This window comes from Eretmochelys imbricata, chromosome 6 (genome assembly GCF_965152235.1).
Source record: "Eretmochelys imbricata isolate rEreImb1 chromosome 6, rEreImb1.hap1, whole genome shotgun sequence".
NCBI classification, from domain to species: Eukaryota; Metazoa; Chordata; order Testudines; family Cheloniidae; genus Eretmochelys; species Eretmochelys imbricata.
Window position 1 is genome coordinate 95,196,943 of NC_135577.1, and position 23,844 is coordinate 95,220,786.

General features: G+C 41.3%; 1 protein-coding gene across 1 annotated transcript in view; it reads right to left on the bottom strand.

The window, feature by feature from the left end:
- The window catches only part of CEP128 (centrosomal protein 128), a 441,360-nt gene that overhangs the window by 401,753 nt on the left and 15,763 nt on the right, over positions 1-23,844 (bottom strand). Inside the window, exons 2-7 of the mRNA XM_077819212.1 lie at positions 21,398-21,558; positions 18,795-18,881; positions 9,930-10,056; positions 9,149-9,270; positions 6,354-6,445; positions 5,124-5,196 (exon numbers count right to left, since the gene is read on the bottom strand). Coding sequence (XP_077675338.1) covers positions 5,124-5,196; positions 6,354-6,445; positions 9,149-9,270; positions 9,930-10,056; positions 18,795-18,881; positions 21,398-21,544 — 648 coding nt within the window. The 5' untranslated portion in view covers positions 21,545-21,558. The remainder of the gene's footprint in view (positions 1-5,123; positions 5,197-6,353; positions 6,446-9,148; positions 9,271-9,929; positions 10,057-18,794; positions 18,882-21,397; positions 21,559-23,844) is intronic.

Consider the following 23,844-nt stretch of genomic DNA (forward strand, 5'->3'; position numbering starts at 1 on the left):
CTTTGAAAGACTGTGAAAGGAGGATCCACTAAAAAAAACCCAAAGTTCTAAAACTGTCCTTGCAGAAGAGATTGCCACCAGAAACACTATTTTCATAGACAATGAAGACAGTGACATTCTCACTACAAGTTCAAAGGGATAACTGATTAATCTAGAGAGGACTAGGTTGAGGTCCCATAACAGTACTGGATCATAAGAACATAAGAAGGGCCATGCTGGGTCTGACCAAAGATCCATCTAGCCCAGTATCTTGTCTTCTGACAGTAGCAAATGCCAGATGCGTACAGAACAGGAAAGTTATCTAGTTTTTTTTTTTTAACCCTGTTATAGTCTTGGCCTTCACAACATCCTCTGGCAAAGAGTTCCACAGGTTGATTGTGCGTTGTGTGAAGAAATACTTCCTTTTGTTTGTTTTAATCCTGCTGCCTCTTAATTTCATTTTGTGATCCCTAGTTCTTGTGTTATGATAAGAAGTATATAACACTTCCTTATTTACTTGCTCCAGACCAGTCATGATTTTATAGACCTTTACATATCTCCCCCGCAGTCATCTCTTTTCGAACCTGAAAAGGCCCAGTCTAATTCCTCATATGGAAGCTGTTCCATACCCCTATCATTTTTTTTTGCCCTTTTCTTTACCTTTTCCAATTCCAATATATATTTTTTGAGATGGGGTGACCACATCTGCATGCAGTATTCAAATGTGGTCATTCAGATGGACTTATAAAGAGGCAATATGATATTGTCTGTCTTATTATCTATCCCTTTCTTAATGATTCCCAACATTGTTAACTTTTTTGATTACCGCTGTACATTGAGTGGATGTTTTCAGAGAACTATCCACAGTGACTCCATGATCTCTTTCTTGAGTGGTAACAGCTAATTTAGACCCCATCATTTTATACGTATAGTTGGGATTATGTTTTCCAGTGTGCATTACTTTGCATTTATCAACAGTGAATTTCATCTGCCATTTTGTTGCCCAGTCACCCAGTTTTGGGAGAGCCCTTTGTAACCTTTCGCAGTCTGCTTTGGACTTAACTATCTTGAGTAGTTTTGTATCATCTGCAAATCGGACACAGATGGGTAGATGTAGCATCTGTAAATAATCTGTAGATGTTGACTAGACCCTTCAGAAATTTGGAAACCAGAGGGGTGAGATAAAATGGAAAATCCATCCACTGGCAGATGAAGAGCAGATATGGAAGCCAGGTAGGCCATCTGAAAGGCTGGATGATTTTAGGTGCAAATAGACCAGTATGAGTCTAACCTTTGTGTGGTGGGGAGATGGTTTTGATGGGGCACCTGCCCCACATTGGCCGGTTGGGGTAAATACAGACCTGAAGCGGCTGTGTTAAACAGAGCCAAGAGGAAAAAGTCCTCAAGGAGCACCCAGTCAGGGCTGGGAAGGCCCATATAACAAGAGCTGCAGGGCAGAATAAATTCAGTAGCTGCCTGGAACTCAAGGAGGGAGGACGAGGCTCCTAGCAGGAGGAAGAAACGCCAGCACCCTGGTCAGAGCTGTGCTGCCTGCAGGGATCAGGGAAGCTAGAGAGAGCTCCTGGCTAGCTGCTAAGACTGGCAGGCTGAAGCCCTGAGGTAAGGGTGAAGAAGGTGCTGGGGGCTGCAGGGAAGTGGCCCAGGGAAATGAACTGAGGAGTCGGAGGGGACGCAGCAAGTGGTGGCCACCTGCAGGGTCTCTGGGCTGGGACCCAGAGTAGGGGGGGGGGCTCAGGTCTCCTCCGCCCCCACTCACCACTGAGGAAGTGGCTGGACTGAGGGACTGTGATACTGTCCCCCAGAAGGAGGTACAGAGAGTGTGGCACAGCCGGAGGGCTGTGTCCTGAAGAAGACACCACAGTCTTTAGAGCGACACAGGTCCAGGAGCAGAAGTGACAGCCGCGAGACACCACCAGAAGAGGGGGTGCACTGGCTAGCAGAGCTAATCCCTGGGACAGCCAGCAGGAGGAGCCGCAGTGGTGAGTGCACCCCATCACATATGGTGGAAAACACGTGTATTCAGTTGCCCTTGAGGGAAAGGGACTGAGTGAGGGACTCAGAGACTATTTGACTGCTACCCCTGATACAAGGGGAATTTGAAAGACTATCTGAGAGACAGTAAAGGTGGAGAGACAACGGATCCGCACTGGGCATGTTTTGCCAAGAGCTCATACACCCTCCCAGACTGGACTCCAGAGTCAGTGACCCTGTGAAAAGGAGCTGACAAGCAGCAAGGCCAGCTTCAGGCCCTGCTGCTGTAGGTACTCCAGATGCAACAGAGACAGTGGGAGACACAGGAGTGCTTGCAGGCCTACATGATCCAGCTAGCTGAGCAGCAGCTCTATATACTTAAGCTCCTGTGGGAGCGGGTCCACAGAGGCCGCAGCGAACGAAAGGGGAAGCAACACACCAGGGCCAGGAGACCTGTGGCTGAGCCAAGCGACTGTTATGCCAGTAGGCAGCAAGGACACTGGAAGGGAGAATGACCCTACCAGGATGGGAGACAGAAGCCTCTCCCAGAGATTGGGAAGAAGCGAGAGCCCAAGAGAGTCCCACCTGTGAGGAGAACAGGAAGGGAATGGGCGTGTTGGACCTGTGGGCAGCAAGGGCATCTGCAGAGGGAGTGCCCGGACCGCATGTACAGGATCAAAGCTAACCCAGGGGAAGGGCTGAGCAAGAGAAGGACAATGGGAGACCCCTGACCCAGGGGAGGCAAAGAGGTTGCTTTCAGTGCCACAAGGAGGGCCATATATAGAGGCTCCCATAGAAGAAAACAGGGTAGAAAAGGGATTTCTGGGAGCCAGTCTGGGTCAGAGACTGCCCAGATGGATGTGGTAGTGATGACCATGGACCTGGTGGGGAGCCAGCTGCCAGCAGGGGGTAGTATGGAGGTACTGAAAAACATGATTTGGATGAAGAGGACCCAGACGGACAAGGGAACCCACACGGGAGCAGAACAGGCTACGATAGGAACTCAGACCCTAAAGGAGGGAGGCAGATTGCTCCTCCTACTGAAGAGCCTGAGGCAGGAGAGGGACATCCTGTCGGCACAGCTGTGTGGGAAGCAGGGAAGGTAATATCCCCCCTGTGACAGTTGGTCTTAATGGGGAGGGTGTATGATGGGGCACCTGCCCCACACTGGCCTGTTAGGAGTTAACAGAACCCTAGGGGAGCTGTGTTAAAAGCAGCCAATAGGAAAGGAGCTGTGAGGAGCATCCAATCAGGGCCTTACTAATGAATGACCCTTCCACAAACCAGAGGTTATTTTTGTATCTTTTATTTAGGTTGTGATCCTTCTGAAATAAGCTAAAAAAAATCATTTTCTCCCCTCATAATAATCAAGTTTAATATGCTTTTGTATCACACTCAATTGGACAGTATCAAGGCAGCTAACGATCTCAAAGTCTCCCTGTGATGTTACACCTTTGCAATATTGATTATTTATTACCACATACCGTAAGGCATAAAATCCTTATAACAGCAACATCCTAAGCACATTAAATGATTATTTTGAAAGGACAGCTCAGTTAAAAAGGGTAACTGACACACAAGTTGACTCTGGAGAAAGGAAAATGCACTTTTAATCATAAAAAAATATTTTTAGAGCTTTAGAAGGATATTTTGTTTGCTAAAAAATGCTGCTACTAATGCTCAAACTACAGCACTGCCAGCTTTCCCCAGGATAATTTATTGTGAATTAACAGAAAAAAATACCCCAAACAATTGTAAAATGCCCCTGTGACAGGTTGGGTCACAGAAACCCCTTTGGGACTGCCACCTGATGTGCCTCGACTACCTCTGAGCCTGTTTTCCCTGCCAGCTTGGGACTTCAGTCCCTTGCCTGGTTTGAGCCAGACATGCTTGCCTGCTGCAAACACACATCCAAGTCTGAACCACATCCCCCACAAGCTGCAGGCTTAACTGAAAACAGCTTAAGAAGTGTTCCTGTCTCCAGCACTCAGATACCCAGCTCCCAATGGGGTCCAAACTCCAAATAAATCCGTTTTACCCTGTATAAAGTTTATACAGGGTAAACTCATAAATTGTTCGCCCTCTATACACTGATAGAGAGAAATGCACAGCTGTTTGCCCCAGCCCCGCCCCCAGGTATTAATACATACTCTGGGTTAATTAATAAGTAAAAAGTGATTTTACTAAATACAAAAAGTAGGATTTAAGTGGTTCCAAGTAATAACAGACAGAACAAAGTGAATTACGAAGCAAAGTAAAATAAAACATGCAAGTCTAAGCCTAGTACAGTAAGAAAACTGAATACAGATAAAAATCTCACCCTCAGACATGTTTCAATAAGCTTCTATCACAGACTGGACACCTTCCCAGTCTGGGCACAATCCTTTCCCCTGGAACAGTCCTTGTTCAAGCTCAGGTGGTAGCTACGGGATTTCTCACAGTGCAGTCCCCTTTGTTCTGTTCCTCCCCCTTATATATCTTTTGCACAAGGCGGGAATTCTTTGTCCCTCTCTGGGTTCTCACCCCTCCTTCTAAATGGAAAAGCACCAAGTTAAAGATGGATTCCAGTTCAGGTGACATGATCACATCACTGTAAGACTTCACTATCCACTTGCCAGCACACAGGTGGACAGGAAGACTTACAAGTAAACAGAGCCATCTACAGTCAGTTGTCCTAGTTGATGGGAGCCATCAAGATTCCAAACCATCATTAATGGCCCACACTTTGCATAATTACAATAGGTTCTCAGTTATATTTCATATTTCTAGTTTCAGATACAAGAGTGATACATTTATACAACTAGCATAATCATAATCAGCAAATCATAGACACCTTACACAACAACCTTTGTACAATATTTGCTGCAAATATATAACAGTGGTTGCACCAATCATCTATATGGTCACAGGTTATGTTAATAATGTCACAGCCCCCATTTAGTTCAACTAGCAAGGATCTGAGGGATGAAATGCTACATTTTTGCTACACAGTGAAAGCACTCAAGCCCCCTGACCCAGACTTCACTATGTTTTAAGGACGCATTAACATGTCGGTGTTAAGTTGATTGGCAAGATGCATGTTGAACTAGCTACGTAACACATCTGTTCTCCTTTCTCCCCATCCCAGTTAGCTATGCTGAAAACACACTCACAGTTTCTTGTCTTTGGGATTCAGTGAGCTTTTCAGACAAGTCTGCCAAGATCTTTTTGGTTTCTGCATCAGTCCTTAGAAGGAAAAAAATGCAAAGATTAATTTTAAATTTTAATAGCATAAGTTAATTTAAACTGAGCAGCAATTACATGCCTTTAACAAACATTTATTTATTTGGGGTTTTAAGCTTTTGCAATGCCTGCATGTTAGGGCAGTTTTTAAAAACAGATCTTCTCTGTCTGCCAATTCCTAGAAAAAGCAGCGGTCAGACTCAGGTGGCAAAACCACATACTAAAATGTATCCACACTTTGAGTGCAGATAATGGGGAGCTAATTTGTGAGACATACCACCACTCAAACTATAAAATGTATGACTAACATGTAAAAAATCAGCAACAAGAGAATCCAGAATGCAAATCATTTCTCAAGTTACTTTCAGCAATAATTTTGTTCTAGGATTCAGATTTTGAGGAGGACACAGACATTACATAGTAGCTATTCTATGCAGTGAGAAAGTCATATTCCTGAGTTTTAGCTGCCCATACACTTGCAATAAGATAGTGCTAATTTTTGCTTTGTCATTCATTTAGAGATCTGACAGCACCTTGCAAACAATTAACTTAATCCTTTCTACACCTTTTTGCAGATTATGCCCATTTCACAGAACTATAAGATGAGGCACAGAAAACATAAGTGACCTGCTCAAGGTCCATCTGTTTTTTGTTTTTTTTTTGGATACTACAGAAAACCTTAAAGGCTTCAATCAAAGCTCATTGAAGTCAATGGTAGTCTTTCCAGTGACTTCAGGGGGCTGCTGATCAGGTCCTAAACACAATCCACCAGTGGAACAGTTGAGAAGAGAACAAATGGTTCCCAACTCTTAACCCACTGGATTAGCCAATGAAAAACGCTACCTTTGAGAAGGACTGTGTTTATTATATACTGAATAGGAAGATGATGTGACTTAGATAATTTATTATTATGCAGGTTTTCATTCCCGCACATTTTGGAAGGAAGTTCTAAAACTCTCCTCCTATTAAAATTATAATAGGATGCATATTGTCCATTTTGTACTCCTGTGATTGTTAATGGAACAAAATATTAAAAAAAAGCAAACATGGAACAAAAGTTAATTTCTATATTTATAAACAGCCCTTAAATTACATTTCCTAATTTATTCTTTAAACAGCTCATCTTTTCTGCCTGATGTGGAAACGGATACTACTTATACCGGTTTCTTCTTGAAAGCTCTCTGCTGATATCATCTCCTAGGCGAACCTGTTCACTGCTAAGGTCTCGAAGGGAGCGGTGTAAGGAATGCAGCTGCAAATGAGAACAAACAAATTAAGCTCAAAAGTTTGAAATGTCTTTCTTCAGTGTCATTTCAAAAGGAAAAACATATTTTAAAACTTTTTAAAGAAACATTTAAACAAAACATATAGGTTAAAGATGACAAATGTGTCAAACAATTCCAGACCTGAGGGTCCTATGGTCTGCTTCCGGTTCTAAATACTACAACTATATTATTTCATATCTAATTTAACATTTACTGATAGTACAAGGCTGGATTAGGCAGGTGTGCTAGTACAGCACTAAAACTTTTCTCCCAGCAGCCATATCACACCACCACACTTCTCAGCTGTGCAACTGAAAATGAAGTAACAAGATTCTAAACCACGGTTATTCTAGTGCTTTACAGCGCATGGATTTCAGTTACCTGACCCTTTCACAATCCAATCCTGGTCTCCCTGCTCCAAATCAATCAGCAGATCTGGGCAGGTGGAGAAATTAAACTCTCTGAACCATTTGTATTACCTTTCTAAGGCATTCTTGTAAATTTCACTTTGGTTCTCCACTCTGAGCAAGCGGAGCAGTATAGTTACAGTGTAGAGCAGCTTGGTGGAGTAGGAAACTGCTGGGGGAGAGGAAGTAAATCTACTGAGAAAACATTATTTATAAATGAGTCTAGACTTATACGGATTTAAATGATTGTGGAATTATTAATATATTTCATGACTTGTCATATCTAAGAAATATGGGAAGACCTGGCAAGGTAAACATAGGGAATGTGAATGCTGCGATTGTGAACGTGGCAAGGGGAGAATACTAAGATTCAAGATGTGGTAAGTGAGATTTGAGCATCATCTCATCCCAAAAATCAAATTCAGCCTATGGCCATAGTCAATAAAAACCACCCCAGAGAACAACAACTTATCTATGTTTTTACTGAAATAAGATGATATGGTTAATATTTAAGTAGTTTTATAAAAATAAGCAAAGCAGTACTTACATTGGCATATATGGACACTGTGTGTGTGTGTGTGTGTGTACACACACGTACACACACCATCAAAACAAACAAAAATATTTCAGAAAGATATTTAACTATACATGCAAAAATCTTATTTGTATTCTGGAAAGCACCATAAAAAGACAAAGTGCTGTCTATACACACAACAAAAACAGTGTTTTTCCAAAGAGCTTATTATTACAGATATTTTATTGTTGAAAAGATTAACTAACTCTTCTTTTAGGGGAAAGGTCATTACAAAGATTACGGTGGAACAACTCTGGTAGTTTCTGGGGTCCTCAGGCTCTCTTAATCCCATGTAATAAAGATTTAGATTGGATTACAGTACCAAAGTTGCATTTTTACATCAACTGATCGTCTAGCATCTAATGAAGATAAAGAGCTCATGCTGATTTGTTAGATCTATCGGCTGTCTTTAATACTAATTATGGTGAGGTTCTGTTGGCATAACTGTGGTTTACTGCAGAGGTAGAGGGACTCGCTCAAGTAGCTCCATTCATATCTACCCGGGGGAGCCCAGAGAGTAATTTGGGGTACATGCTCATATGTGCTGAAGCCTCTCACATAGGAAGTACAATAGAAATCCATCCTATTATACTACCCATTCAAAGTGTATATCAGGCTGTTTGGAGACTTAATGAGTAGAGATGGGCTGAGGTGTCTGCAACAGACCATCTGACACCAAAATCTTCATCTCATTTCACCTGCCTGGTACAATGGGACAAATAACTCAATGTCTACATGTAAGAGGGTGAAAATGAGGGTAAGATGGCTGAAGTTAATCCAAACAAGATTGAAGACTCTGATATCACTATACACCATGCCTTTGTCACCATGAGTTTGGATTGCCATATATGTAGCTTTATATGTAGTGCATTATGAAACCATATGAAAATTGTGGCCAATCACATGGAGCAGATTCTCCCCCTGGGCTATCCACTACAGTTGTAGTCATTAAACAAGCTCAAGGTGAGCTCCCTTAATTTAAAAGAGATGGTGCTGGTCCTAGGGCATCCCACAGAGGAGCTCTTGAATCCAGAGCTTGCTTCCTCATAAGCCCGTGAAAGTTAAAAACTGTTAGCTACAAGACCTGCTTTAAGCAGACATTTGGGATGAAGATGAATGATGGACTGAGAACTGGAAGTCCCAGCATGTTTGAGATAAGCATAGGTGAATTAAGCATGGGACAAGACTAGTGTTTTAATTCTGTGTTGATGTTTATTTAAATAATTGTGAATTGTAAAGCACTAAGAGCTGTAGTCTTTAGATCTTTTTCTCATGATTACAAAAGCTAATTTATTACATGTCAATCCTATATCAAGATATTTTCAAATAGTACCTTTTAGGATATATACAGCATGTCACAGCCTCTGTCACTCTTTATATAAATAAACGATCAAGTTTTGGAAGGAGCAATGACCAGCCCACCTCAGCCAGGAGGACGGTTCCCACATGGTTAGTATTTTGGGTGAGAGTGAACGAACTACAGCAAGGGGAATCTTAGAGGACCTTCCTCAAAAACATGCACAATATGCTGTGCTCACAAGTGACATGAGTGCACTATGCATAAAGAATACTTAGAGAAACTCTAGAAAGGACTTTCGTGTCAGCAGCCAAAATACAAGTCCATCTGCTCTCATTTCACAGATTTTTTTTTTTTAAAAAAACAACCAAAAGGGAAGTTTGAGAACACATCTCCTACTAGTATTGAGTACCTGGTCCAAATTATCAGCCTCATCGACAAACCGGACATTAGCAGATTTAGACCTCTGACGTCTAGTGCTCCGAGAGTCTCCATAATCCTTGAGAGGTGAGGTAGGCTGGAAATGGCGACTCCCTTTACAAGATAAGGGGTAAAAAAAGAAATAAATGGAAAGACAACACTGCAGAAAGGGAAAATTTAAAAAAAAATTCACACACACACACATTTAGGCATATGAGGAATCAAAGACACAATGTGATAAATTTCACAGATAACCAATAAATACATTTATTGTGTGCTTGTGCATTTCATCTCTCAAGTTTCCCCCCAAAACACCTGCCATCTGCCCACTAACCCATCTTCCCAGGATTTAGTCTAACATTTCAAAAAGTTTTGTTTCTTTAAAATCAACCTCCTAAAGAAATATTTCCTTCTCATCCCAAAAGTGAAGAATTTGTCCCCAAAATTACACCTGTCCAAGTCCTAGGAAGGAAAAATGTCAGGTTTTCCTATACATAAAAATATTACAATTTTAAAGTCCAGTATTTCAGAAGTCTCTCAGGCTAGAAAGAGCAAATTTATATTAAAGGAAAAGGAAGATTCCCAGCTTCCCAATGAGACACATAGCACTTACTACCAGCCCTGAATAGGCCCAAAACATTGGATTTTTAAAATCATGACTTTTCTTTAAATGGAGTAGAACCATGTTTGTTTTTCTTTTTAATGTAAATTCACTCTCTAGCCTTAAAGCAATGTTACAATGCAGTGACATTCTAGAGCTTCTTAACACTTACCTGTGGCTGCTTCACCCTCCAGGTCACTTGTGTATAAACTTGAAAGAGAGGCACTTCTCATTCCAGAATTTCTGAATAATCGTTGGCTCCTTAATTGGCCTATAGATTGTTCCAGTGTCTCTTTTAACTGCAGTAAAATGACAAAATGTTAAAAGGTGTGTATACAGACATGCAAGAAAGTATGACTGTAAAAAGTGTGTGCATGTGCACACATGCATGAGCATATAAATAAAATAAATAAATAGGTTTTGCTTTGAAAACCAAAAAAAGAAAAATCTGGAAAATTGACTAAAAAAACAAGTAGAGTTGCAGTCTAGGAACACCAGTTTTTGCAGTTAGAGCTGAAGAGTAATTTCATTGTGACATGACAAAACTTGTTGCATACAGTGTCTATGCAACAAAGAGGCATCATATTTTGATGTCTCCACATCATAATACACTTCACGTCACATTTGCTGAAGTGAAAGTTTTGGAGACAGGTCAATAGTCCTCCAACCCTGCTGGCAAGAGGTAGTACTGGTCTGAAGAAGACAGGAGTGATAGCCTCATAGCATTTTAAGTACAGTATCTTTAAAATAAAAGGACACACAGAAAAGTGCAGTGCAGCAGGACCACAAAGGACTGTTCTGCACCACAACCTAATCAGACAATGGAGAAAGTCTCAGCAAGACCAAAGAACTCTCACCAACTTGAAATGAATTGAGAAGGAAATGAGAAATATCAATTATTTCAAATTTCACAGAATTTAAAGGCCAGACTAGACTATTATGCTCAGTTAGTCTGACTTCCTGTATAACCCAGGCCATAGAATTTCACCATGTGATTCCTGCATCAAACCTGTATGTTCTAGTTGAGTTAGAGTATATCCTTTAGAAAGGCATCCAATTTTGATTTAAAGAGTTCAAGTGATGGTGAATTCATTGAATACCTAAGTAAGTTGTTCCAATGGTTTATTATTCTCACTGTTAAAATGTTCACCTTATTTTAAGATGAATTTATCTAACTTAAGCTTCCAGCCATTGGATCCTGTTATGCTAGATTAAAGAGTTTCTGTTAAAGGAAGTCTCTCCCATGTAGGTAGCTATTTATAGACACTGATCAAATGACAGTGGCTCAAGACAGTTAAATTCAAACCCGACTGTGAAGAGTTACAAAGGCATCTCACAAAACTAGCTGACTGGGCAACAAAATGGCAGATGAAATATAATGTTATAAGATCAAAGTAAAGCACTCTGGAAAACATGAATCTCAACTATACATACAAAACAATGGGGTCTAAGTTAGCTGTTACCACTCAAGACAGATCTTGGAGTCATCATGGATAGTTCTCTGAAAACATCTGTTCAAGATGCAGCAGCAGTTATAAAGCTAACAGAACATTAAGACAGAAAATATACTACTACTATTATATAAATCCATAGTACACCCACACCTTGAATACTGCATGCAGTTCTGGTCATCCATCTCAAAACACCTTTTACTTATCACAAGAACCAGAGGTCACCCAATGAAATTAATAGGCAGCAAACACAAGGAAGTACTTAAACCAGGGTTTCCAATACCAGGTCGCAGAACGTAAGGCCCTGGGTCACGGCGGCTCTGGTCTGCACCGCTGACCGGGCCGTTAAAAGTCCCGTCGGCGGTGCTGGCCAGCTAAGGCAGGCTAGTTCCTACCTGTTCTGACACCACACTGCATCCCGGAAGCAGCCAGCAGCACATCCGGCTCCTAGGCAGAGGGGTGGCCGGGGGCAGGTCCGGCTCCTAGGCGCACGCTGCCCCCGCCCTGAGCACCGGCTCCACACTCCCATTGGCCGGGAACCAGCCAATGGGACCTGGGAGGCTCGGTGTCTCTTGGCAAGAGCCGCGTGGAGCCACTTGTGCTCCTCCACCTGGGAGCCAGACCTGCTGCTGGCCGCTTCTGGGGTGCAGAGTGGTCCATGGTGCCAGGACAGGCAGGAAGCTATTAGCCAAGATGGTCAGGGACACAATCTCATGCTGTGGGTATCCCTAAACCTCTGACTGCTGGAAGCTGGGATGGAGTGATCATCAATCAATATATTTCAAATATGAACAGAGTTGCATACCACGCAAGAAGTAACTCAGCAAACTGAATTATGCCAAAAAAAAAAAAAAAAGCACATACAGAAAACTATGCCAATGGGATGAAATAGTGTGGTGCACCTGGCTTCAGTGCTCCTGCTCTGGTCCCACAAAGTCAAAGATCCCAAGTCAAAGTGGGGCATGAGTTTAGAATACCTTTAAAGGAAGTCCCCCACCCAATTAAAATTAATTTTACTGTTTCTATAGAGAAATTGAGGTGGTAATGTAAGTACTCAAGGGACAACAACACAGCAACAAGAAGCAAAATCCCTTTAGAAATAACTACAGAAAGAATTAAAGAGAGACTCCTAAAAATGTTCTGTTTAACATCAACTTAGTCTATGTTAAATGCTGAAAGAAACCAGATGTCATAAGAGGCATGAAGATAATCACACATTAGTAAGTTACACACACATTATTAAAGGAGGTGTAGAACACAAGTGGTACATTCATCCAGTCACTCATTTATTAGGCTAATAGCTAATATCTGTTCATACTCTTAATCAATTGCCTCACTTTAGCAGATAGAATGGCTGTTTTTGCAAGACAAGGGTAAAAACAACACTATTTGTATTCTGGTGATTTGTTAGATGAAGACCTGGGTACAATACTTGTCATGGAACAACTGGACATCCAAATAAGATATGGATTTAAAAAAATTTTGTTGTAAATTGTATGTGTCAGACTGAGAAATCTTGATGCAGTAGAACTTACCCGCATATACTCGATCATAAGCCGGTTCGTTTATAAGCCGACCCCCGAAAGATGAATAAATAAAAATGGAAAAATTTTATGACCCATTCGTAAACCAACCCTGTAATTCAGGGGTCAGCAAACTGTGGCTCCCGGGCCATCAGGATAAGTTGCTGGCGGGCCAAGATAGTTTGTTTACCTCGAGCGTCTGCAGGCACGGAGGTAAACCTAAGTAAACAAAGTGTCCTTGCATGCTAGCTGCTTATCCTGACGGGCAGGGACAGCAACTGGTGGGGAAATTTGGGGGGGGGGGGAGGAGGGGGAGAAGCTGGGGGTTACAGGAGTAACCCCTGTGACCACCCCCCACCTAACCCCACCCCTAGCCCAGGACCCCCACACTCTCCCCATCCCATCCCTTCCCACCTTATCTGGGGAGGGCGAGGGGAGGATGTCTCTGGCCTGGATGGAGCTGCTCCAGCAGGCTGGGCAGCACAGTTGCAGCCTGCTCCGGCGGGCCAGACCGGGTGGCGTGGCTGCAGCATGTTCCAGCAGGCTGGGCCAGGTGGCATGGCTGCAGCATGCTCCAGCGGGCCAGGCGGTGCAGCCACAGCCTGCTCTGGTGGGCGGGGCTGAGCAGCGTGGCTGCAGCCTGCCAGCCCTGGAGCTGCAGCTGCTTCGGAGGCTGGGGGGAGAGCAGCGTGGCCAGAAGGGGAGAGAGACTGGCCTGCCTCTTCCCTTCTAGCTCTGCTGCCTCTCCTTTCTCTCTCTGTTGTGGGGAGGGGCTGTGTCCCATCTCTCCGTCTCTATACCCGTTCATAAGCTGACCCCCTTCTCTGGTGCTTCCCTTTTTTACTAAAAAAATTCGGCTTATGAATGAGTATATACGGTAATTAAAGTACAGTGTACTACAGAAAGAAGGATTCCAACTGTATAGTGGCAACAAAACTGACTTTTTTTTTAAAAGAACACCACAATAAAAAGATATTTGAAATATAGGCACTCAGTTTTGAGAACAGCTATTATTTTAAAAAGTAACAGATATATATGGTCTAAGTTCTTAAAGTGATAGTAGGTTTCAGAGTAACAGCTGTGTTAGTCTGTATTCGCAAAAAGAAAAGGAGTACTTGTGGCACCTTAGAGACTAACCAATTTATTTGAGCATAAGCTTTCGTGTAGCTCACGAAAGCTTATGCTCAAATAAATTGGTTAGTCTCTAAGGTGCCACAAGTACTCCTTTTCTTTTTGCAAAGTGATAGTAGTAGCAGGAACAAAAACCTTTAAACATATCTTTACAAGAAAAGCAAACTTATTTTAAGACTGTCCTGAGACAAACACATTGGTTCTCACATGAGATTCAAAGCAGGAGTGAAAACAACAAGGAGTCTGGTGGTACCTTAAAGACTAACAGATTTATTTGGGTTCTAGCCCATGAAAGCTTATGCCCAAATAAATCTGTTAGTCTTTAAGGTGCCACAGAACTCCTGGTTGTTTTTGTGGATATACACTAACACGGCTACCCCTGATACTTAAAGCAGGAGTGTTTGTTTAAGTTACAAACATCTGAATTCTACCCAGGCCAAAGAGAAAGAGGCAAGAATTGGAACTTGATAGCTAAGAAAAGACAAAGGCAGACTTTCACAAAAGAATAATGAAAACTCTAGTGACTATTAGACACACAAGGGTAGGCAAACACATCCCTGGTCTAGCTAGAGGCCACACAGCAAGTAGGGTTAGAACCAGGAATGAAATCCAAGTCTCCTACCTGCCAGTGAACCACACTGCCTCCTCTTATGTGACGATAGGGACATGAGGTCTAATGTTTTCACTAGCTAGAAGGAACCAGATTCAATCAGGCTAAGGAAATTAGAGACAGGAAAGAACTAGGGTTTTTACAGAGTCTCCCTTTTCCTCATTTAATTGTTCCTGGTTAGCTTTGTCTTTGCTATATGTGTCTTGCATCCAGAACTGATCTAATCCTTCCTGGCTATCTTCTTCACTACAGCTACGAAAGAAGCATCTTGGGGAGCCACTAACATGCATTTTCGTAGTCAAGTTGAGCATCCTGAGCTGACAGACAAATTCTGTTTCTGAAATATATTTAGTACAATCATCTAGGTAGTGCACTGTGGCTTCCTTTTGCCATCACTCCTCTCAGTCACTGACAAGCATATGGAGTTCTTTCCAAATAGACCACAAACTGTTGAGTTTAAAGAGATGGGCATGGAAGTACAGTCAGTTGTGCAAGAACAACTCTGGACTGACTTTGTTAAAAACTAAACAAAACCAATGAGCTGTAAATAAGGTTTACATAATGAAACTACATTTGGTGGATACTGCAGAACACTGCAAAACACAAATCTATCATAACATATAGGATTTGCTGCACTGGAATCACTGTGCCATCAAGCCTATTACCCTGCATCAAAGAGTAACCAACATCTTAATACTTCATAGGAAGGAAAAGACATCATTTCCCCCTTCATTCACCCACCTAAATGTTTTATACATAGGGACGAGAATGAAGGGGAAGAAACAAAGATTCCTTTTGAAGTAAAGTGAAAACCAGGATTAAAATTCATTCATTGTAGGAGCAGCTCACAATCAAGACATGGCTATATTATGATTAAGCTAATTGTTGATAGTCAAACTTCCCCTGAGCAACTGACGACAGGCAAAATAGAAGGATGTAGACTACAGTATTTTTATGCAAAGCAGGATGCTGTAATAATCTTCTTCTAATTTCTCTGTCAGGAATCAGGGCCTGCAGCAGAGCTAGTCTCCAGGCAGTCTCATTAGTATATCTGGGCTGCAGCCTGATTAGCCATCCAACCTGATTGGCTGCAGAGGCCAGCAGCTGCAGCTTGCTGGCTTCTCAACACTCATCCCCATCACTGTGGCCTGCTCTTGCATTACCTTGTTCATGCTGCTCCTGCTTGCATCGAGCCTTGTCTCTGTCCTTCCCCCTACCTTGAACCCCTCCTTTCCTGCTTGCTCCAGTTCCTAACCTCCAGTTTGACCCTTGACTCCAGCTCCTGTCTCGACCCTCTGGCTCTGGTATCCAGATCCTGACTTCCGATTTTGACCGTTGGTTTTGGCTCTTAATGACTGACTATGGCTCTGAACCCAACCACAAGGCCTGCTGCATGCTCCGGCCAATAGGCTACACTGCCTTCCTCCAAGTGGACTGACCTCCCTCATAGAAGCATCCAGGAATGGAAAGAACTGTTAAAACCATATTTTTTACTTTTTGCTCAAGTTTCAACAAGAGACGGCAGAGTCCTAGATCAGCTTAGATATTTTGAAAACTAGATCATTCCCTGGAGGTAACATGTAATTGTGGAGTTAGAAGGTAGATTTCTGGCTGTTAGGATTCAGAGCAAGACTCTTGTGAGGACACAGTCTCAACACAATACACCTATGTTTAATTCCCTTGTATGGCCTCCCATCACCCAACAAAAACTTCCTCACTGTTCCAGCAGGCTTGGAACCATATAAGAGGGGACAATTGTATCAAGGGTTCCAGCAGCCAGGGATGAGAAATAAATAGTAGCAAATCAGCAGCATGTCAAAATAAGCAAGTGAGACTGCTAGCAGGCAGGAAGAAAGCATAAGACCATTGGTACACAAGAAGTAGAATATGGATGTGAAGGTAATGGAAGATGACTTTTTTATGTTCAGGGAAGTGAACAGGAGCTGTTTGGAAAATGAAGTTTTTTATTAATAGAGGGTGGAGATTATACTTTAGTATTCTAAGTCTCCAACAAAAGGTGTCCTAAAACTTTATTGCTCAACTTGAAGAGAAATCAAGTCAGAAAGATATCAGTCATCCAGATGCTAAAAGAGAAGGTCCTGAATCAAAATAAAATTCTGACACAGCCATGCTCAGCCAAAACCCAGTTCAACTTCTAGCTGCCTGAAAAGAACACCTACCAGTATATTGAGAGTAAATAAGCCAATCATGTTTTTCTATACTCTGCAAAGTTAGTGTCTCTCTCTAAAAAAAAAAAAACTGAATAAATTCCATTAGTAAAACAGTGAAAACTAATAAAACCCAACTGTGAACCTACATTTGAGTCTCCCACGTCCAAGAGAAATGTTAAGAGTAAAAATCAGCAATTAAATTATATATATCAGCAAAGGCACAAGTACTCAAGTTTATCTTCTAAATCAGAGTACTGTATTAGTATTGAAGACATCTACGCTTCCCAACTGGGATAGTTATATTCCTAATTACTAGGATAGAATAAAATTTTCCTACTGCTTTTTCAGAAGAAAAATAGCAGGTAATTCAACATTACAATGTAGAAGTATGGAAATTCTACATAATTTAAATATTTAAGTTTAATTTCTTTAAATATTTTACTTATCTGTATTGTGCAGTTGTACTTGGTAATAGTACAATGGAGCACTGAGGGGCATATTTCACTAGAATTTACACAACTTACAGAAGTTGTATTATTGAATTCAATGAATATATACTAGAGTACTCAAATATTAGGCCAATTTTCAAGCAAAACAGTACATTTTCCACATTTCCTTTCATATTACAGGATTCAGTTTCAATACATCTCTGACTGTAACATCTCAAACTTGATAGCTCCTGTCAAATATAAAGGGAAGGGTAACCACCTTTCTGTATACAGTGCTATAAAATCCCTCCTGGCCAAAAGCAAAATCCTTTTACCTGTAAAGGGTTAAGAAGCTAAGGTAACCTCGCTGGCACCTGACCCAAAATGACCAATGAGAGGACAAGATACTTTCAAATCTGGAGGGGTGCGGGGGAGAAGACTTTTGTCTGTCCGTCTGATACCTTTGCAGGGAACAGATCAAGGATGCAAGCCCTCCAACTCCTGTAAAGTTAGTAAGTAATCTAGCTAGAAAATGTGTTAGGTTTTCTTTGTTTTGGCTTGTAAATTCGCTGTGCTGGAGGAAATGTTTATTCCTGTTTTTGTGTTTTTTTGTAACTTAAGGTTTTGCCTAGAGGGATTCTCTATGTTTTGAATCTGACTGCCTGTGAAATTATCTTCCATTCTAATCTTACAGAGTGTTTCTTTTATCTTTGTTTTGTTCTTCAAATAAAGTTCTGTTTTTTAAGAATCTGATTGGGTTTTTAGTGTCTTAAAAATCCAAGGCTGGTTTGTGCTCATCTTGTTTATTCTCAAGCCTCCCCAGGAGAGGGGGTGTAAGGGCTTTGGAGGATATTTTGGGGGAAGACTTCTCCTAGTGGTCTCCTCCCGGATTCTTTGTTAAATCACTTGGTGGTGGCAGTGTGCCAGGTTTTAACCTAAGCTGGTTCCCAAGGCAAGAAAGAAATCTGTGCCTTGGGGAAGTTTTAACCTAAGCTGGTAAGAATAAGCTTAGGGGGTCTTTCATGTGGGTCCCCACAACTGTACCCTAGAGTTCAGAGTGGAGAAGGAATCTTGACAGCTCCCAGAGTACCAACCAATTTGTTCATCCTTAACACTATCCATCTCCTGTTTTACTCTACAATTAAATATCATCCCATTCATTTCTGATTAAATTCACCCTGGGGTAAAGGCTTGCAAAATGCCTGTGTACCACATTTAAGCACCATTCCATGTCAGAGGCTTAAGTCGTGTATAGGGCCTTGTGTGGGCCCTCTGAACCATGGTTAATTTTGCCCTTCAGCCATTTCCTAAAGGGACCACAAAGAAGACTGGGCCAACCAGTAATAAAAGTGTTCTAATCTCATTCAGAAACTCTATTACTTCCAAAAGGTGGTAGTACAGAAGACTATTAAAAGATTGATTTATACTGTTTAAATCTCTCTCTATATATAAAAACAAGGAGTCCGGTGGCACTTTAAAGACTAACAGATTTATTTGGGCATAAGCTTGTGGGTTTTTTACCCACGAAAGCTTATGCCCAAATAAATCTGTTAGTCTTTAAGGTGCCACCGGACTCCTTGTTGTTTTTCTGGAGACAGACTAACACGGCTACCCCTGATACTTCTTTCTCTCTCTCGCTTGCCCATTGCTAAACACCAATTTTCAACTGGTTATATAATAATACAGGAGGAAGAGGCTTAAGGTTACATTGAAAGTTGCTCACAGTTGCTATAGCTTCAGTCTGCTCATTGTTGTACTCTCTGTACTGTCCTAGCATCTGGTCAACATGTCTCAGGTTTCGGTTGGTATCCTTAAGAACAAAATTGAGGAAAAAGAATGTTAAATTAGAAATCTTCTCTCCAAAGAAACAAAAATGCATTACTTTTTAGCTTTACCATTAATACTTTGCCTCATATTAGGTATCTAAATAAGTGATCTGATTTTCAATGTGGCTGAGCACCCACTACTCCCACGGAAGTCTGTGAGAGCTAGAGATGCCGAGCACATATGAAAACAAATCAAATCAGTCATTTTCAATAGATGCTTAAGTTTAAGCAGTCAAATTTTGGACCTTAAAGGACCTTAAAGCAATCATTTAGCCTCATATTATGGCAATCCCATTGAGATTCCAAAGTATCATTATTAAGGCTACATTGTAGTCACGGGTATTTTTAGCAAAAGTCATGGACAGGTCACAGGCAGTAAACAAAAATTCACGACCCGTGACCTGTCCATGACTTTTACTATATACCCCTTACTAAAATTTGGGCCAGAGGGCCAAGAGTGCTCTGGAGCAGCAGTTTGGGGGTGCTGCAGGTGCTGGGGGATGGTGGTCGCAAACCCCCTCTGGTGCTGGGGGAAGGCAGGCTGCAGCGTGAGGCCCAGGACTCCTGCTAGTGCTGGGAGGCAGGCAGCAGCATAAGGCCCAAAATCTCTGCTGGTGCTGGCAGGGGGGAGGGTTGGCGGGGATGGCAGGCTCCCTACCCTTCTCTGCCCAGCTCCTCGGAAGCACCCAGCATGTCCGTGCAGCTCCTAGGGGGAGGGAAGGCCGGAGGGCTCCATGCGCCATCCCCGCCATGAGTGCTGGCTCTGCAGCTCCCATTGGCCAGGAACTGCAGCCAATAGAAGCTGCAGAGGCTGTGCCTGCAGACAGGGGAAGCACGCAAGCCTCCTGGTCTCTCCATCTAAGAGCTGCAGGGACATGCTGGCCACTTCCAGGGAGCCCCCCGAAGGTAAGTGCCGACCCGCACTCCAACCTCCTGCCCCAGCCCTGAGTCCCCTCCCACAGCCAAACTGCTGCTGGCAGGAGGAGAGTGCGGTGGCCCAAGACTGCCCCAGCAATGGTCAGTGCAGCTGCCCCAGGGGCTGCCTGAGCTGCTCAGGCAGCCACAGAGCCAGCTGCATCAGAAGTCACAGAGGTCATGAAAAGTCAGGGAATCCATTAGTTCCGTTACCTCCGTGACAGATACGCAGCCTTAATCATTATCTGTATTTTACAGAGGCAAACAGCTTAAGCTACCTGTCAAGTTCAACAAACAAGGAAGAGAGAGCTTGAAGCTATAGGTAGGCACTCTGAATAAACTGAAAATAAATACTGGCATTTTTATTATATTGTCTGGCTCAAAGGCTACATAAAAATATAAGACACTGTCAAGTAAAAAGGAAGTGTGATCTTCTAGTTATGGCATAAGACTGGAGTCAAGAGATCTGGATTCTATTCAGTGCTGGGATTCACTTCACTCTCAATGCCTCAGTTCCCCCATCTGCAAAATGAGGACAATACATACTTCACACCAAAATATTGAGTCTTAATTCATTAATCAAAATGATGAACACAGTGCATCTAAATCAGGATCCTTCTTCAGCTCAGAATTAAAACTGCAGTGTTGTATCTCACTTATTCCAGCTCAAGTTTACTCTGTTTTCAAGTTAAAATTTTTCTTTTCTAAAGTTACAACTCCGCAGACTCACCGTGGGTTCTCTCCTTCTCACACATCACCAGTAGCAAAGATACTGCAGGGCAGGCCAACTTGCACCCTCATTTTTATTGCTGGTGATGGATGCATAAAGAAGGAAAGAACCCAGCTTGAATCTGCAGGGCTGTCCGCTGGAAAGCAGTCTTAACTTGCAAACTGAGCAAGTTTGAGCTGGAGTCAGGGATACATAAAACATGGAACCCCACAATGCCAACTGTACCGAATTACTTTTGCCCACAGAGAAGCCACTGCCCCAAAAAGTCATCCAAACAAGTGACATGCACTCTCTTTTGCACTCTAGTCTGTCCATGATCCTTCATCTGAACAGTATCTATTCAGATTATCAGATCTGTGGGGAAGGGATCTTTGTCTTCACACCCATCTGTAATTTTTTTTTTTTATTTATATTGTGATAACACCTAGGATTCCCAGGACCCCATTGTGCTAGGCAATGTACAAACACAGAACAAAATGACAGTCGCTGCCCCAAAGACCTAATGTATCCTGTTGGAATTCTCTAATTAATTTAAAAAAAAGGATTGCTCTGTTCACATTTTGCCAACTTTGTAACTGAATGAGACATTATCAGACCTTTCAATGTTTTAAATGAGTCATTTCTAACAATATTTTATCATGCTTCCATGTTGCTGTCAGAAATAGCAGTAAAATACTCACTGTAAACACAGACATGTCATGCTTTATTTCCCAAATACTTTTTACAGTTTGTAAATGGCAAGTAATATTTCCCATTACCAAAGCACTTTAGACCACCTCATTCAGAATATTGGGCACTTTCTTTTAACAAACATAACTTATCTGTTTGCACAGCATCTGATCATTTTCTAACAACCTGTAAAGTGCTTGCTAAGGTATGGATCTTCTCTGTAACATCTCCAGCACCATGGTTTCGGGCTCTGCTGTGGGTGGCTCTTAGAGGGCCCCGCCTTCCTACACGACCACGAAGAAAGTTCTCTGAATCACTGGATGAATCTGCCATTGATGTATTAAAATCTGGGGAACAGGGAAAAAGGACAGATCTGAATGTAACCACACTTATATTATAAAATCTAGTCATTGAAATATGAACAAACTTGAACATCTCTATTTGCCCACAAATATATATTTTTCAGAGTGGTGATTAAGAAGTGTGCAAACTATGATGAATCAGGGTTTTTGATTGTAATAATGTGAAGGGAAGATGACTATTACAGTGAATGCTGACAACTCTGGAAGCATAAACCAGCTGAAACAACTAAAGAAAAACAGGCACATAAAAATAGTTTAAGATGCAACACAGTATACATTTCTCTGCACTATAGGTACACGCAAGAACTTTAAAGAAGCAACTGATGCCTCATGAAAAACATTCTATATAGAAATAGTTTTGCCTCTATTTTCTCTCTTTATAGGAAGAGGTGAACAGATGTAGTGGGAAGGAGATTCTTTCTATATTAAATATAGAAGTTGACATAAAATCCAAGATCTCTGTTTCTTACAAGTTCACCTGCTTCAGATTAACATGAAGTCATAATCCTGATGAAGTGAGCTGTAGCTCACAAAAGCTTATGCTCAAATAAATTGGTTAGTCTCTAAGGTGCCACAAGTACTCCTTTTCTTTTTGCGAATACAGACTAACACTGCTGTTACTCTGAAACCTAACATAATTGTCACTACAGCAACAAAATTATAACACCACAAAGGAGGAATTAGGAGTTCAGGTGATCATAGGTAGAGAAGAAGACTCAAAACAAATATATTTTTAAATGCAGCTATCACGAGAAAGAATTTTTAAGAAGGAAGCGACAGAAAAAAATATATAGGAAAAAGTAGAATTTCTTAGGCAGAACAGCCTTGAAATAGATTTCAAAAATTTTCAATGAGGCATGAACTCATATTTAGTATTTTTTGTTTAATCTAGAGAAGTGTTAACTTCTATTAGTGGAAGCAGATTACTGGAGTCAGGACATCTCTGTTCTCTTCCCATCTTTCCACGAACTTTGGACAAGTCACTTGCTAAGTCACTTAGACAAGTCCTATGCCTCAATTTTCAGTCTGATCTGTCAAGCAGTGTGTTGCAAGTTTTAATTAGTCGTGGTAAAGTACTTTGAGACCTTCAGATAAAAGAAGCTTTAGAGTTATTTTAGTATTTTTGCTTTATTTAATTTTCATTAGACATATCTTTTCAGACTCCTCATATCAAATATTCAACATAGTTTTTTTTAAAGTCTTTCTATTCAGACATCATCTTCATGATAAATTCTCAATGTGGTACATGCAACTTCTACTATATCTAATGTCTTTTAAAACCATTTATGTCATCAACCCATCTATCACTTTTCTCCTCCAGCTTTGACGACCTCTTTGTCCACTTCTTCAATGAAGACCTCATCTTTTTTCCAGGCTGCCTCCTACTCTCTCTCTTCCCTTTATATTAATCTAACTAAAATGAATAATCTTTTCCTTGATGTTTATGGCTAATGATTAAATTATATTCACATTTCTCCCTCCCTATGTATTTTTATTGAACTACTAAAATATACATATACTTAAACTGAGTATCACCACTACTATAAATCTTGTTTTTCCTCACTTTATGCCACACTACTGTTTACACATCTTAAATTCATATTACACACTCTTTTGGGCAGGAAGCGTGTCTTTCCACATTTTCTGTGAAGCACCTAGCATAGTTTTGGATTATAAAAATAGCGTTTATAAAAATAACACTGTTGTTGAAGAATTGTGTACATCGTAGCAGTCAATCATGTAATCTACATTGTTTTAGAAGACAAAGAACTGATATAGCAATATTTTGGAATAATGTGATAACTACTAGATACATTAATGCAAGCAAACTCCCTGACTTTTCAGAAGGTCTTCTTTTTAACTCCATAACTGCAATACATTAGCAGCCTAAGAGCTTTACTAAAACCAATGATAATATTTTGCACTTATACAGCAGCTTTAATCCAAGGTTTTCCTACAGAGCCATAAATCCCCATTTCATACATGCAGAAACTGAGAAGGCAGGAATGAAATCTAGAATTTGTCAAAGGTCACATAATGAATCTGTGGCAGAACTGGGAGTATAACTCAGGTCTTCTCTCAGTCTATAGGTCTAAATACTAAACACTGCTTCCATAAATGCACAGAATCCTTCTAATTTCTCTCTACATGGATTCTTTGCAAAGTTTTTTGATTTACAGAAGATGAATGTTTATTATGTTGTCTTATTAGCCGGCCCAGCCCCAAACCAGATTCCCAGATCCAAGCTTTGGGAACGTTCAGGTATTAAAA